The sequence below is a fragment of the Anopheles gambiae genome, chromosome 3, assembly GCF_943734735.2.
Source record: "Anopheles gambiae chromosome 3, idAnoGambNW_F1_1, whole genome shotgun sequence".
Lineage (NCBI taxonomy): Eukaryota > Metazoa > Arthropoda > Insecta > Diptera > Culicidae > Anopheles > Anopheles gambiae.
Genome location: NC_064602.1, coordinates 33,834,053 through 33,848,039, shown reverse-complemented (window position 1 = coordinate 33,848,039; position 13,987 = coordinate 33,834,053). Strand labels below are relative to the sequence as shown.

Below are 13,987 nucleotides of genomic sequence, written 5' to 3'. Positions count from 1 at the left end.
TCGATTCGGCGGGGGTGGGGACGGGGTTGTTTTTCTTTCACACAGACGGTAGAGAGTTGCTAACTTTTGCCAACTTTCTTCTCTCTACATGCGGCAAGAACTTTTCCGAACGACAAATTCGTGCGCGCCAATCAGCAATAGCAAACAGGGCTCCTGGTTTTTGTCTTTTTTGTTGTGCTGTAGCATTTAATTAATCGAACGTAATAATTGTACTTACGACGTGTGCGGACGGACGGTGTGCTGTATTTTCGCTTTGGTAATTTTGGAGAGCGACCACAGCACGGTTCGATGGAGGCGCTTGGTACTTCACTCGAGTGCGCGCGCCCGCACCCAAAGCGAACAGAACGAGCCCAGTATCGTTTGGTTGCATTCTTCTTGTTTCGCTACTAAACCAAGCATTTTTTTTTCTTAACAACCCTACGGTTCAGTTTAACTCTTAACGAATGGGACTTCCACTCCAGCAGAAAGCAAAAGCCAGCGGGTGGGCTTTTTTTGAGCTTTTTGTTTTTTTTTTTTTGCTCGGGCATGTGGTGCGTGTTTTTTTGCACAATTTTCTTTGATGTTGGGCTGCAACGCACTGCCAGTTTCACCTTGCCCTTTTCATGTTTCGTTTTTTTCTTGACTCGTTCTATTCTCGGAAGGTATTTTAGCTCTCTAGATTGCACAATAAAGCGTACGACTATGCGATTGTGGATGGAATTTATATGAGCAGCAGATTAAATTCCTTATTGCAGTGTTTTGAGACGATATTGACTGCACAGCAATCGTTGTAGTGATTGTGTGTACAATATTGTGACTGATCATCATCATTCTGCCTGGTGAATGTCATTTTCTTCAATTTTTATTTTAATCATTTTATGCCGAGCTTCTACATTTCATAACATTACTCTCTAAAACAGCACTTTTTACGTCACTCTACTGTGCTTCAGTTGGTACAAAATGCTCTCTAAAATGCACTCGAAAGCTTCAAACCCATCCTCGAGCCGAACAAAAATGCGCTTGCCGGGTACAATTGTGTTCCTTCTTTCCGTACGACCATGCTCGAACAACGCTTTGCAGCTCCCTGCACATTGAACAGCAGCACACATTCCCTTGCACAACGGACACTCGCAATGCTTTGTGTGTGCTCTCGGGGATGGAGTTTTTTTTTTTATTATTCTGAGGGAACTATTTCGAAACGAGTAAAGTTTTTCCTAAATCACTTCGAGAAAAAGCCATTGCGAAATCGGTTTCGGGAGAAAAGGTTGAACAGAGCAGCAGATGCCCCGTCTCGGCTGCCCCGAAACGCTTCCTTGCACCGAAGAATTTAGAATGAACTTTGCCCGAAGCCGTTCTTGAACGACCCGGCACGAATAATTATCATTACTGCTTGAGGTGCTTCTTGTAGTGTACCTACTCGTTCTGTGTGCAGGCGAAACAGCAGCGTAAATGAAAGCTGTAAAGGCTTTTTATGTGACTTTGCGGCAAACGATGATTCTTTCCATGCTAACAGGAAACTTGTTTTACATTTCTACAGTTAACAGCATGCGATGTTAAAAGTAAATAATCAATTCAAAACTCCCCTCTTCTTCTTCTTCTTCTGCTCTCTTTACAGACAATAACAACCATTGAGAAGCAAGTGAATAATAACTTCGGGGCTTCAACATGAGCTCGCGTCACGCCTTCTACACCGTCGAGGTGGGCGACACCAAGTTTACCATTCTAAAGCGATACCAAAACCTGAAACCGATCGGTTCCGGTGCTCAAGGCATTGTATGGTAAGTGTACTAATATGCCCCCAAACCCACACACACCTACAGCTTACGGCATCCGCCGCCAACCGGACACATTCCTTTGCAATTAAACACGCATAGACGACGAGCGGACGGGGATGGGAGTGTTGCTGCCACACACACACTGCTGTGAGCATACACCTTTTACAACGCTTTTCGATTAGTTGAACCGCGTTTTACTGCTGCTGCTGCTGCTGCTCAGGACACGTCCTATTATATTCCCTTGAGAGGTTGCAGTTTCCAAACGGCAAAAAGTCAATCTCTCCGGCTGTGCAGCCTCTATTGTGCTGCTTCTACCATTGCTCCTCGGTTGGGATATAGGTTTGCGCCCCCAAAACGTATGTGTGTGTATGCCTTTTGATGAATAAAGAAGCAGCAGGTTTCAGGTTTGCCAGCGTGTGTGCATCCATCGCGAGAGGAGGGGCGCGCGCTTTGGTTCCCGAAGTGCAAAGGGCGAAACAATTTTCAATTATGCAGAAAGTTCAAACCCACACAAAAACCCTCAACATGTGTGTGTGTGTGTTGGTGTGTGCGTTAGTGCATTATTGAATGGAAAGAAGCAAGCCTCGTTTAGTTTTATTTTTTTTGTTCGGGTATTTGGAGATGGGTTTGCTCCAGAAGAGAAGAATACTTTTCATTCACTGTGTGTGGGCTCTTCCTCCACTGCTAACTCGGGAGGAAATGTAACTGCTATCTCTCGTTTGTGTGTGTGTGTGTGCAGTTTGCGAATATCGCATTGCACTCGAGCACTCCTCGAGTCCTGGCTGCTTGGATTGAAATGGATTTGCGTTCTTCTGCCATTTTTTTTTTTGGTCTGTTTCCCCCATTTTCCAAAAGATTTGCCCCACGGCGGCAGGTTTGATGAGGGTTGGCTTGGTACAAAAACCATTCCCCAACAGCACAATGGGGAAGTGCTTCCCCAGGCACTTTAATTGCCTGATTGAGTTTTGCGCTGCTGCCTGTGCACAGCTTTAATGTTTTATCACTTCAACACAGACGCCTTTAAAAAAGCAGAACCTTGTGTTGTAAATTGCATATATTTAGGCGGATTTCCAATTTGCGAGCAAGTGTACGAGCTTTCACAAACAGCTAAGCGCCTGGATGTATGCAATTTGCGGCTCGAAAGGTGTGTTTTTACACTTTAAAGCCATGAAATATGGTTAATGTTCGTTCCACTCTCTGCGCGCGAACGTGCTTCTTTCCTTTGGGAAATATTTTTTAATTTATTTATTTACACACACACAAACACGCACACACACACACACACACACACACACACACACACACACACACACACACACAAATACACACACACACACACACACACACACACACACACACACACACACACTCACTCACACTCACACACACACACACACAGTCAGGTGATGTTTTCATACATCGCCCGCGCGACGCAACCTTTAATCTCACCCTCCCCCTTGGGGGCGTAAGCAGAGCAAATTTTGAATTCTCACTCCACCGTTATACCGTGGCGGGAAATATCGTTTGACAAATATTAATATTGCCCCATAAATCTCTACCCAATTCGGGTGTTTCACACCCTCTGGTGGCGGTGGTGGTGGCGGTGGTACACTCTGCTTGCAAACCGGTGCAGAGCTTGCTGAAGAAGAAAGCTGAAGTTATTTCGTGCGCCTAATTTGCTTGCTCTAGCAGCAGGCGAAAGCAGCACAGCAAAACATGGGAATATAGATCTTGAGCGTGTCTCGTGCGCTGCTTTCTGGAATACATTTCCCAAAGCAGCCCTCTCGGTACGTGTACGAGACGGCAAGAGTCATCCCATTTTTCCGGCTGTATCTCTCTTCCGGGAGCTTTCTCGACGTGGTGGAGCAGGAGAAGGAGTAGTTGCACATATATTTTCTATGAAAATTGATGTTGCTGTGTGCGCCCCTCTGCCGTACAAGTACAATTATGGAATCGCGTTTCGTGCACAAAGCTGGAAAACAACAGAAACGAGAGAACCCGTCTGTAGCAGCAAGCTCTCCGTGAGCTCGGCATGAGTAACTTTTCCATGCATGAAATTTGTGCCAGTGATGATAATAATAATTGTTATTATTTTTATGGCCCTCCCATCACCCACTCCCCTTCTTTTGCAGAGGATGCAGGCACAGCACACACACACAGCATTTGCCTACGTCGACCGCCGAACGAGAAACGGCCGCCATTAGAGACCAACACCGGTTCGGGTTTTGGTGCACGGCCTACGGCTGGATAGGAGAGAAAGGGGTTCCACCACCAAAACTGGTTTGCCAAGCTAAAATCTGCCACTAATCACCTTTGTGTGCCATTGTGGCTGCGTTCGCATGTTTGTGTGTGCCGCGTTGCGTCTAAATTTATGATTCGAGAGAGGCCTCAAAACTCGAGCATCAACCACAATCTTCCGGTCGATTGAGAATTGCTGTGAGGTGCAGACCTCCCTGAAATAATGGCATTTTCGTGTGCAACTGTGGTGCAACCACACACACAACAACTGAGGGGGGGATTGCCTGGGAGAAGGGTTACTGCTGCGAGTGATGCATTGGCGTGCGATATGATTGGCCCGGCGAGCTGCAGACGACGGGGAACATCGGGGATTATGTTGCAGAATTGTTTACCAATTTGCATATAAGTACAACAACCTACCAAACAACCAGAAAGGAAAGAGGAAGCCGGTAGTCCTGTCCGCGACTGCACGTACCACCATACCCCCGGATATGTCGCTGGAAGTAGTAATTAATCGCAAACACAGGAGAGTAATTAAAAGGTTATTGCACCAGGATGTTCAGTTCCACCAGTCTGTGTGGGTTTGACGCTGCTTGAAGAGCTGCTGCTGTATGTATAACACTCCTAGGGGAGGGAGAAACAGACCTCTTCCATCACAAACACTGACATCATCTCGACGCCATACTCTCTCTTCCTTTGGTGCTCTTGGGGTCCCAAAATTCGTTGTGTAATCGAGTGGATTTTTGGCATTCGGAAAATGTCCTTTCTTCTCCATTATCCGGTACATCCTCGAAGCTCGAAGTCGTAAATCACTGCGGATTTACGTATGCGTGTGTGTGTGTGTGTGTGAGAGATTTAATGCTGCAGCCCGATGGTTTTTGCGAGCCGCATCCAGTAACGGCAATCAACTGCGCGTCAAATCGACCCGTCAGAATCGTTACAGGGTTTGGGAGACGGCAAAGACTTGGCTTTGGCGTGCCCCAAAATGGTTGTTGCTTTCTGGAGGAGTTCCGGGAGTGTATGTGTGTGTGTGTGGTCGTCTCCATCTCTATACGCGCTGCGGCTGTGGATATGATGGTGAAAGCAAAACAGGTCATTAATTTTAATGGTCAATTCAGTGTGTCCAGCTGGGAGGAAGAAAAATTGAGGAATGGGAAAGGGGAGGGATCATGGCGGGCATGGCTCACGAACATCGTTGATTAAGCTTGAGCTAAATGAACCGAACACAAGCTTGAGAATGATTCATTTGGGATTGTCTTTTTTGTTTGTATTTTTCTCATTTTCATTTCCTTCTTTTGCTTTCTTCTGTTGATAATTTTGCTTGATTTTTTACCTTTTTTTTCTTTGTTTTATATTATTCTTCATTTTAACCATGATTTTCACATTCTTTTATTATGCTTTTAATAGTGTTCGATCCTTTTTTTCTTATTTCATTTTAGTTGAGTGTGTGTGTGTGTGCAGTTGCAATTGCCGTGTTTTTAATTTAGCAACTGTTGTCGTTGTCGTTACGTTGCTACCAAGTGTGTTCGAAACACGATTCCGTTGCATTTGAGAAGGTCCGGGTCCCTTCCCGGGCGGTGCAATTTCCTGTTTCTCTCTCTGTGTTGTGTTGTTACACCCACCAAGCCTTTTGGTCTAGTCAAGAGCCCTTCATATCCCTAAAGAAAGCAAAAAAAAGCTCACAGAAGAGCTCCGCTTGAGGCAATAGAAGAAGAGAAAATAAACCATGAGCCGAAGAACGACAAACTATGTGCGGTACCAGTTCTCGGACACGGAGTTCGAGGTCCCGGAGCGGTACACCAAACTGGAGGCGAAAGGGTTCGGTGCCCAGGGCACGGTTTGGTAAGTCCCCGTACGCCTCTCGCCTCTCTACTATGTTATGTGAACGTTAACCGCACGCAGCAACAGCAAGCCCCAAAAAGACGGCGATGGTGCAGAGAACGAGAGAGTTGTCTTAATGTGTAACGACGCCGCTGTTGGAAATGCTTTGTGTAGGATGAAATTGAAGTCTTTTATAATCTGTGTTTTAGAGCGCTTTCCGACTTCCGACTAAAAGCACCCTATTAAGTACCAAAAGCTCAGCAAAATTGGAGCTCTCGGCGAGGATGTGTGTGTAGACAAGTAGAATCTTCCATTATTAATGTGCATGCAAAAGCGAGCGAAATTGATTACAACGCCTCCCTGCTCCTCTCCCCGTCGTCGTCGTCGTCGTCCGTTCGCTAACATAATCCTCTCGCCAATCGAAAGAGATTACAGATTAACAACCACTCCCTAACATGGAAAGGACGCTAACACACGTTTTACTTACAACCCTCTGCCGTCACTGATGTGCCTCTAACGTTATTAAGAGAAATCTCCGTTCCCGTTCCCTGTCCTGTGTCTTTTACATCTAACCAAACCTCTTTGTCAATCAGATTAGTAGTTGCCGGTGGTGGTGGTGGTTCTCGGTGATTGGTTGGTTCGCTTTATGTCGTTTGCTGCTTCAAGATATCCGCAAGAAAGAACACGAATACCATGCCTGCAAGAATTCTACACGCTGCAGATGTCCGCAGTAATATTAACATTTTCCTGCCCTCTTCTTTACTTGTCTTACATTTCCTTCTCTTTCTCTGTGTGTGCACACGTTTTGCAGCAAAACACGCTACAAAATTGATGCAAAAATCCCAGAAACCAATGTCACTTACCGTTCGTTCTTCTTTTTTTCTTTCTTTCTCTCTTTTACCTCCAGTGCCGCATACGATACAGTAACACAGCAGAACGTTGCCATCAAAAAGCTATCCAGACCTTTCCAAAATGTCACTCACGCCAAACGAGCCTACAGGGAGTTTAAGCTTATGAAATTAGTCAATCATAAAAATGTAAGTGCACACGACCCGGTGTGTGTGTGTGTGTGTGTGTGTTATTGCAACAGAATAATCATATTAAACTGTGATTTGTGTTTTTTTCTCTCTCCTCCCCCGTCCGTAGATCATTGGACTGCTGAACGCGTTCACGCCCCAGCGCACACTAGAAGAGTTCCAGGATGTGTACCTGGTCATGGAGCTTATGGATGCGAACCTCTGCCAGGTCATACAGATGGATCTGGACCACGAGCGGATGTCCTACCTGCTCTACCAGATGCTGTGCGGCATCAAGCATCTCCACTCGGCGGGAATTATTCACCGGGTAGGTGGTCACCAATTAGCCGCGCGGCATACTGTCATGAGCAACACGTGATGTTAATCACAACCGCAACCAATTAACGTATCTGTGGTAGCTTGGTGTTCACGATGCTGATACTCCATGAAAGTGCGACATGTGAATGCTTGAGTCTAACACGATACTTTGACTGACAAGCTGAGCCTAATGCCGTCGCAAGCATGAACGAAGTGCAAGTCAGCTCTCGTACACTACTGTGATGATGGGTGGTGAAAACTCAAACAGTTGGTGGACTAATCACATGCTTCGTGATATTTTTTTTAGCATCAAACTCTTGGTCACTCACTTGGTTATGACATTTTCTCCCTAAAACTGGCGACCAAGTGACTGACCAAGAGTTGGCTGCACAAAATGTCACCAAGCAAGTGATGGTCGCGCCAACCTCTGATCATTGAAGTAGAGCTCTTGACACTGACATGATTTTGTTTCAGCCGGAATTTGTCATGACAATGTCAGTGACATTTTGCATAACTGATCACTGTTTTAAAAGTAGTCATCAAAAAATGACTGACCAAACGTTGATTGCTAAAATGTCACAAAGCATATAATTGGACACAGCAACTGATTGAGTATCACCTCTAATCATCACAATTCTGTACGTGACGCTGACATGGATTTTGTTTTAGTCAGATTTTTTTAATGACATTGACAGTGACATTTTGCATAACTGATCACAGTTTAAAAAAAAAGTCATGAAAAAGTGACTGACCAAACGTTGATTGCTAAAATGTCACCAAGCATGTAATTGGTCACACCAACTGATTGAGTATCACTTGATCACCTCTCACTAAACATGGATTTTGTTTTCGTCAGATTTTTTGTATGACATTGACAGTGACATTTTGCAGCACTGATGTCACAATCGTGTATCTGCTGCTCTAGTACTTACATCGTATTAACATGATTCTCGTTGCGCCTTTGCAGGACTTGAAGCCCTCCAACATTGTGGTAAAGTCGGACTGCACACTGAAAATCCTCGACTTTGGGCTGGCCCGTACGGCCGGCACCACCTTCATGATGACGCCGTACGTCGTCACGCGGTACTACCGTGCGCCGGAGGTCATCCTCGGGATGGGATACAAAGAGAACGTCGACATCTGGTCGGTCGGCTGCATCATGGGGGAGATGATACGCGGCGGCGTCCTGTTCCCCGGTACAGATCATATTGATCAGTGGAATAAAATCATTGGTGAGTGCTCTCGAAATCCCGCGTGATCAAAAGTACGCGACTAATTGCAACTCTTCTTCTTCAGAACAATTGGGTACTCCGTCCCAGAACTTTATGACGCGGTTGCAACCGACCGTGCGGAACTACGTGGAGAACAGGCCCCGCTACTCGGGGTACGCGTTCGATCGGCTCTTCCCGGACGTGCTGTTCCCGACCGACTCGAACGAGCACAACCGACTGAAGGCTAGTCAGGCGCGGGATCTGCTCAGCAGGATGCTGGTGGTCGATCCGGAGCACCGCATCTCGGTCGACCAGGCGCTGGTGCACAGCTACATCAACGTGTGGTTCGACGAGAGTGAAGTGAATGCGGTAAGTGTTAATCTGTTGTGCAATGAAAAAAAGAAGAATAGGTGATAATGTATTGCATTCACCTTCGCTTTTGCAGCCCGCACCCGGCCCGTACGATCACAGCGTGGACGAGCGTGAGCACACGGTCGAGCAGTGGAAGGAGCTGATCTACCAGGAGGTGATGGAGTACGAGGCGCGCAATAATCTGGCGGACGGGGAGGGCGCTCCACGGTAGAAACCAGAGGGCAGCTGTACCGCTCGGTCCGGTTCACAGCCAACTTCTTCCTCTTTAGCGACGGACGAGGCAGCAGGAGCAGCAGCAACCGCACCACCACACCACCACCCGGTAGAAGAAGGAACGACGACGACGACAACGGAGCAGGAGGAGCCTACTGCTGAGGAGTAAGGCACCAGGCCACTCTTAGTTCCCTCTCCTCCACCCTGACGCGCGCACATGCACAAGCAAGAACAAGTGAAAGCAATAATGCTACCTTTTTAGCAAACAAAAACCACCACCATTAACCCTGGAGACCAAGGAGACCTGACCCTCGGCTGAAGCTCATCGTGCGGCGTTGCGGTCAGTTTCAAGAGGGAAAACCAAGACACACACACACGCAACTAAAAAGTGTCTGGATGCAAATGCAACAGCAGAGGGAGCTAGAGAGAGAGAGAGAAAGAGAGAGAGTGATATGGTTTCAAGTATCTATCCTAGCGTAGAGAAAGGAAAAAAGGAAGTTGCTGAAGTGATGCCGGCAGCTGTGCGTCTTTTGGGTGGTGATGGTAGTGTGTGTGTGTGTATGTGTGTGTATGTGTGGTGGGACATTTCCCTTTGTACGTCGTCCTCTCTCTCTCCTTCTCTCTATCTCTTCCGTATCTGGTCATATGAATAAGTGCAATAATGTGTCGTCCACACGGCAGCCTGCTTGGGGGAAAAAGAGGAAGCAACAGTGGCATGAATGAGGAATGAGAGAGAGAGAGAGAGAGAGATAGGCCGAGAGAAAGAGAAAGAGAGAGAGAGAGAGAGAGAGAGAGAGAGAGAGAAAAAAAAGTGATATTTACAGCCTGACAAAGAACGAGAATGTCCTTAGTAGAAATTGCGATCGGTGTCTGGTCGGTATTCCGAATGATTAGTAACCGAGAACAGTAAGAACAGAAGAGTAGAGCAGTCAAGCGAATGAACCAGAACTACAGAAAACTCAAGAACTAGAGCGAGCGAGAGGGAACTGCGAAGACAAACGTTTAGTTGGAATTTTAGGTTCACATTACCGTTTTCATTTCGTTTCGAGGTAAGTTTTCCCTTTTCTTTTGTCATTAATTGTTTCGCAAGTGCTCGATCAACTACTGTCGATAGTAGTAATCACACAGAGTTCAAAGTTCAAACACTTTTGCCCCCGTCAACAGTTGCAGTACTGTTTGTTATCTTATTTCGCTCTTTAATTGAATTATGTATCGATGATACATCACCATCGACGGATTAGGTTGCTGTTGATATAACGAGAGCACTAAACGTTAGGGACAACCTGTACTATGGATTCCAACACTGCATAGCTGCAGTGCTCAATACACATACACACCCACCCACTGCCCTCTATTTTGAATTTAAGAAGCAAACTCGAAACGACAAAGGCAAAGACACCGAACACAGACAGAAAGACAGCCTCAAATAAGGGTTGAAACCAATACCACCACACACTCCCCGCACTCTCAGAAAATCGATGCAGAAAAGGAACAAAAAAAAACACGTACTTAAACCGACAGACAGACACGAGAACGAGAAGGGGGGAAAAGAAATAGTTAAAGCATCTTTGATTCAGTTCATGAGCATACCATGCCTCCATAAAAACGCTAAAATTGACAACAACGGTACAGCAAAGTAAAACAAACAAAAACAAGCAAAAAATTGAAGGTATTGATAAATTATTTGACTCACAGTAAGGAGACAGACACGCATCCTTCGGGAAGAGTTTAAGGAAGAGTGGGGTGCGCGTCATGTGTATTTGTTAATTGCAAACTCATTTTGAATAAAGACGTCGTCGGCAGTAAGGCAGTAAATATTACTTTAGTCTATATATATATATCATTAAATACCATAATACAATAATACCTTATAATGAATATATGATACCGTAGCAGGAAATATCCGTGTACATAGCAAACAGCTCTAGTGTGTTCCCCTCACTTTATAACGCTATCGAAATGGGGTAGGGAAAATGCGTACAGAGGAGCCGTGTGCGCGAGAAAGCGAGAGAGCGGCAAATTTCGCAAATAATCAAGCTAAATAATTATGGTTACTGGAAAGACTATTACAAAAACAGCAGACTATTGAAACGCAATGCGCAGGAAGGAAGGAAGGCAGGAAGTCTCTTTTCCTTCTACCAATTCTCATCATTTGTGTAGAGAGAGGTGAAAACAACTGACCGGCCGTGACACGCCATGGTTTTGACTCACACACATACACAATCATACCCCTCACTCTTTTGGGGAAGAACAAGGGGACATTATGGGGAAACGCTGCTGTGTATTGAGAGTGATTAGTTCGAATAATGAAAACGAAAAGCATCCTCGGAATAGATCGTAACACAACACAAGGACACACATTAATGAAACAAATATCCAATTCTTCAAGCGCAAAACAAAACAAACACACAGCAGCAGGCAGCAGCAGCTTTGTTTGTCTCCCCGTCGGCACAACACCTCCTCGTCCCGTATGCTGCAACATTCTATGAAAAGGAAAAAGGAAAACCTCCCCTCTATTTCTCTAAACTAATCGAACGTTAATTGCGGTTTAAAGTTTTTCCACCCGCTCTCTTCTCAATCGCATCAACAGTCGAAGGAAAACAAACGTGGAAAATGAAGAAGAAAAACAAGTGTAGTAGGAAAAATTAAAACTTTAAAACGAAAAGCAGCAGCAAAAAACATAAACATTACGAACAAACAAACAAAACACACTCTAAAGCAAAGCAAACAATTTAGTGCAAAATAGAGCGCAAGCAATTCGTACACACACACACACACACTCGGACACAGAAAAATAGAGAAAAAGGACTCGGAGTTAGATGAAGGTAGCGAGTGGTAAAGAAATTAAAAAAAAAATGAAACATTAAGCAAGCTTACATGAAAAAAAAACAAACAAATAACCAAAACAAACAAACAAACAAAAAGAAAAGATGAAACACAGAGAGAAAAGAGGAGAGAGACAGAAAAGAAGAAGCATACCTTTGAAGCAAAAGAAGAAGAAGAAGAAGAAGAAGAAGAAAACAAGATGGTACAGTTTTACGAATCCGCCCTTTTTATAAAAACAAAAGTTAAAGGTGAAGCAGACGTTAGAAGGGGAAAACAATTTGCTGAAACATGATAAAATAATAGAGAAGAAAAAAAGCAGAAAAATATGTCCCAAAAACAAACAAAAAAAAAACATTGTATTGTCCGCTAAAACTACAAGCTAAACCAACAACAACAGAAACAGAAGAAACACTTGTTCACAAACACTGTTTTGCTCCCCCCCCGTTGGGATGCCCGCGCGCGCGCACCCCTTTCAGTGAAGGAATAGGGTGAACCAAGGGGGTTTATTTTTGACAGGGCGTGATGGGGGGAAAAAACGTTCACAAACACTCACACACAGACACAAACTACGCTACATATGGCTTAGGAATAAACTAATAATATTGTGGATTTATAAGTAGAAGCTTTCCGAATTACGAAGAAAAACACACAGCCATACAGAAACTCGAGTTCTTCTCTACTTAAGCGTACATCTTCTCGACTCTTTACAACCTGCATAGTGAAGGGGGTGAAGTGAACGAAATGATCCTATTTGCAGAGTAATAGTAACATACACGGGACATACACATACACACCCACACACACCTAGTGACAATCGCTTCAACTTTTGGTCGCCTCAGTACACAGTTCTGCCTTCCTTTTGTCCATCAGCAATAGAAGAAAAGCGTCCGGTTGGGACCCGAAAGACGTTCGAAAGGATCAGTCGAATGGAATTACAAAAACACAAACCCACACGTACATGCACACACTCTTTCATGCGTCCATAGTCGAGTCAATGCGCGGGGAAATGCTGCTTACCATGATATATTCGTAGCTCTAAACACTTATAAAAGCAACACCACAGCAAAACAAAGCCACTACTATATAGAGAGAGAGATAATGATAAAGAGAGCAACAAAACGTACATACCACATAGTAGAAACAGACAACAGCAACCACAAAACTAATGTGAACTTACTTACCTCTCTCCAACAAAATCTCATTCCCTTTCAGCTCGTTTGTTAGAAACAGATTTAAAAAAAACAGCAAAACAGAGAGAAACAACCCCCCTTAATAATAGAGAATAAAGGAGAGTGACCGTCGCAACCCAGCTCACACTAAGCTCGTAGTGCAAACCAACACACAGAAAGCAATAGCAAAATATGCTGGATTATCATCATCTGCATCCGTTAATCCATCTTTTCCGGTGCGTTTTGTTCGTAATTTTCCCTTCGCTCGGTGCCTGGGACGTAAGCGAAAGTTCCCCAGTCCCCAGTGGCGGGGGGAAATAGGCAATAGGTACTGCACCCGCCATACAAGCCTCTAATTAGGAGCAGGCATTAGCATTATGCATTTGCAAGCGATTGAGATAGAGAGAGAGAGAGAGTTGTGTCTGTTATTATAAAACGAATGAAGAAGATAACAAAATTGACTAAAGAGAAAGAAAAAGAAAAAGAGAGAAAGAGAAAGAAGAAAAAACACATCTAGATAAAAGAAAACAGACGCGCCTCCATGTGTGTATACTTGTACTGGCAGGAAAAAAAGGAAAATAAATTCAAAAAAAGAAGAAAAGAATACATGAAGAACTACCAAGATTATAAAAGCGTAATAAATGATTTCGTGAGAGTGATAACAAAACATAACAAACAAAAAAGAATAAAACAAAACACACACAGATACACACACACACACACACTGGCAGAAGGAGCAAAAAGTAAGGGAACTCCAAAAAGCAAAAACAAAAAGATATTAAAAATGAAAGCAAAGGAAGAGCAAACAAACGGAAGAAAATGACAAACCAGTTAGGCTCTGAACCGCTCCAACCCTCCCGAAAGCCATGTGTGCTGCAGTGGAAATTAAAACAAGCAGATATATAAATAAAAGCATAATTTAGCAAGAGCAGCTGGGAAGAAGGAAGGAAGAAAAGAACAGCAACAAAAAAAGCAAAACCGTGTAGTGGGCGACATATAATAATAAAAAAAAAATCCGCGTGTTGTGCGTTGGTGTGCGTTTGAAAGGC

At 44.4% G+C, this 13,987-nt stretch overlaps 1 protein-coding gene across 7 annotated transcripts in view; it reads left to right on the top strand.

Annotated features, from left to right (window-relative positions):
• Positions 1-12,059, top strand: part of LOC1271440 (stress-activated protein kinase JNK) — a 65,966-nt gene extending 53,907 nt beyond the window's left edge. For 6 of the 7 annotated variants that reach the window (XM_061659143.1, XM_061659144.1, XM_061659142.1 and 3 more), the window contains 6 exons: positions 1,595-1,757; positions 6,721-6,850; positions 6,960-7,157; positions 8,115-8,379; positions 8,444-8,727; positions 8,804-12,059. In XM_061659143.1, coding sequence (XP_061515127.1) covers positions 1,645-1,757; positions 6,721-6,850; positions 6,960-7,157; positions 8,115-8,379; positions 8,444-8,727; positions 8,804-8,941 — 1,128 coding nt within the window. In that variant the 5' untranslated portion in view covers positions 1,595-1,644 and the 3' untranslated portion in view covers positions 8,942-12,059. Of the gene's footprint in view, positions 1-1,594; positions 1,758-5,431; positions 5,835-6,720; positions 6,851-6,959; positions 7,158-8,114; positions 8,380-8,443; positions 8,728-8,803 lie in introns of those variants that run through there. The other variant, XM_061659140.1, reaches the window with a different exon arrangement.
• The last annotated feature ends 1,928 nt before the right edge of the window (positions 12,060-13,987 follow it).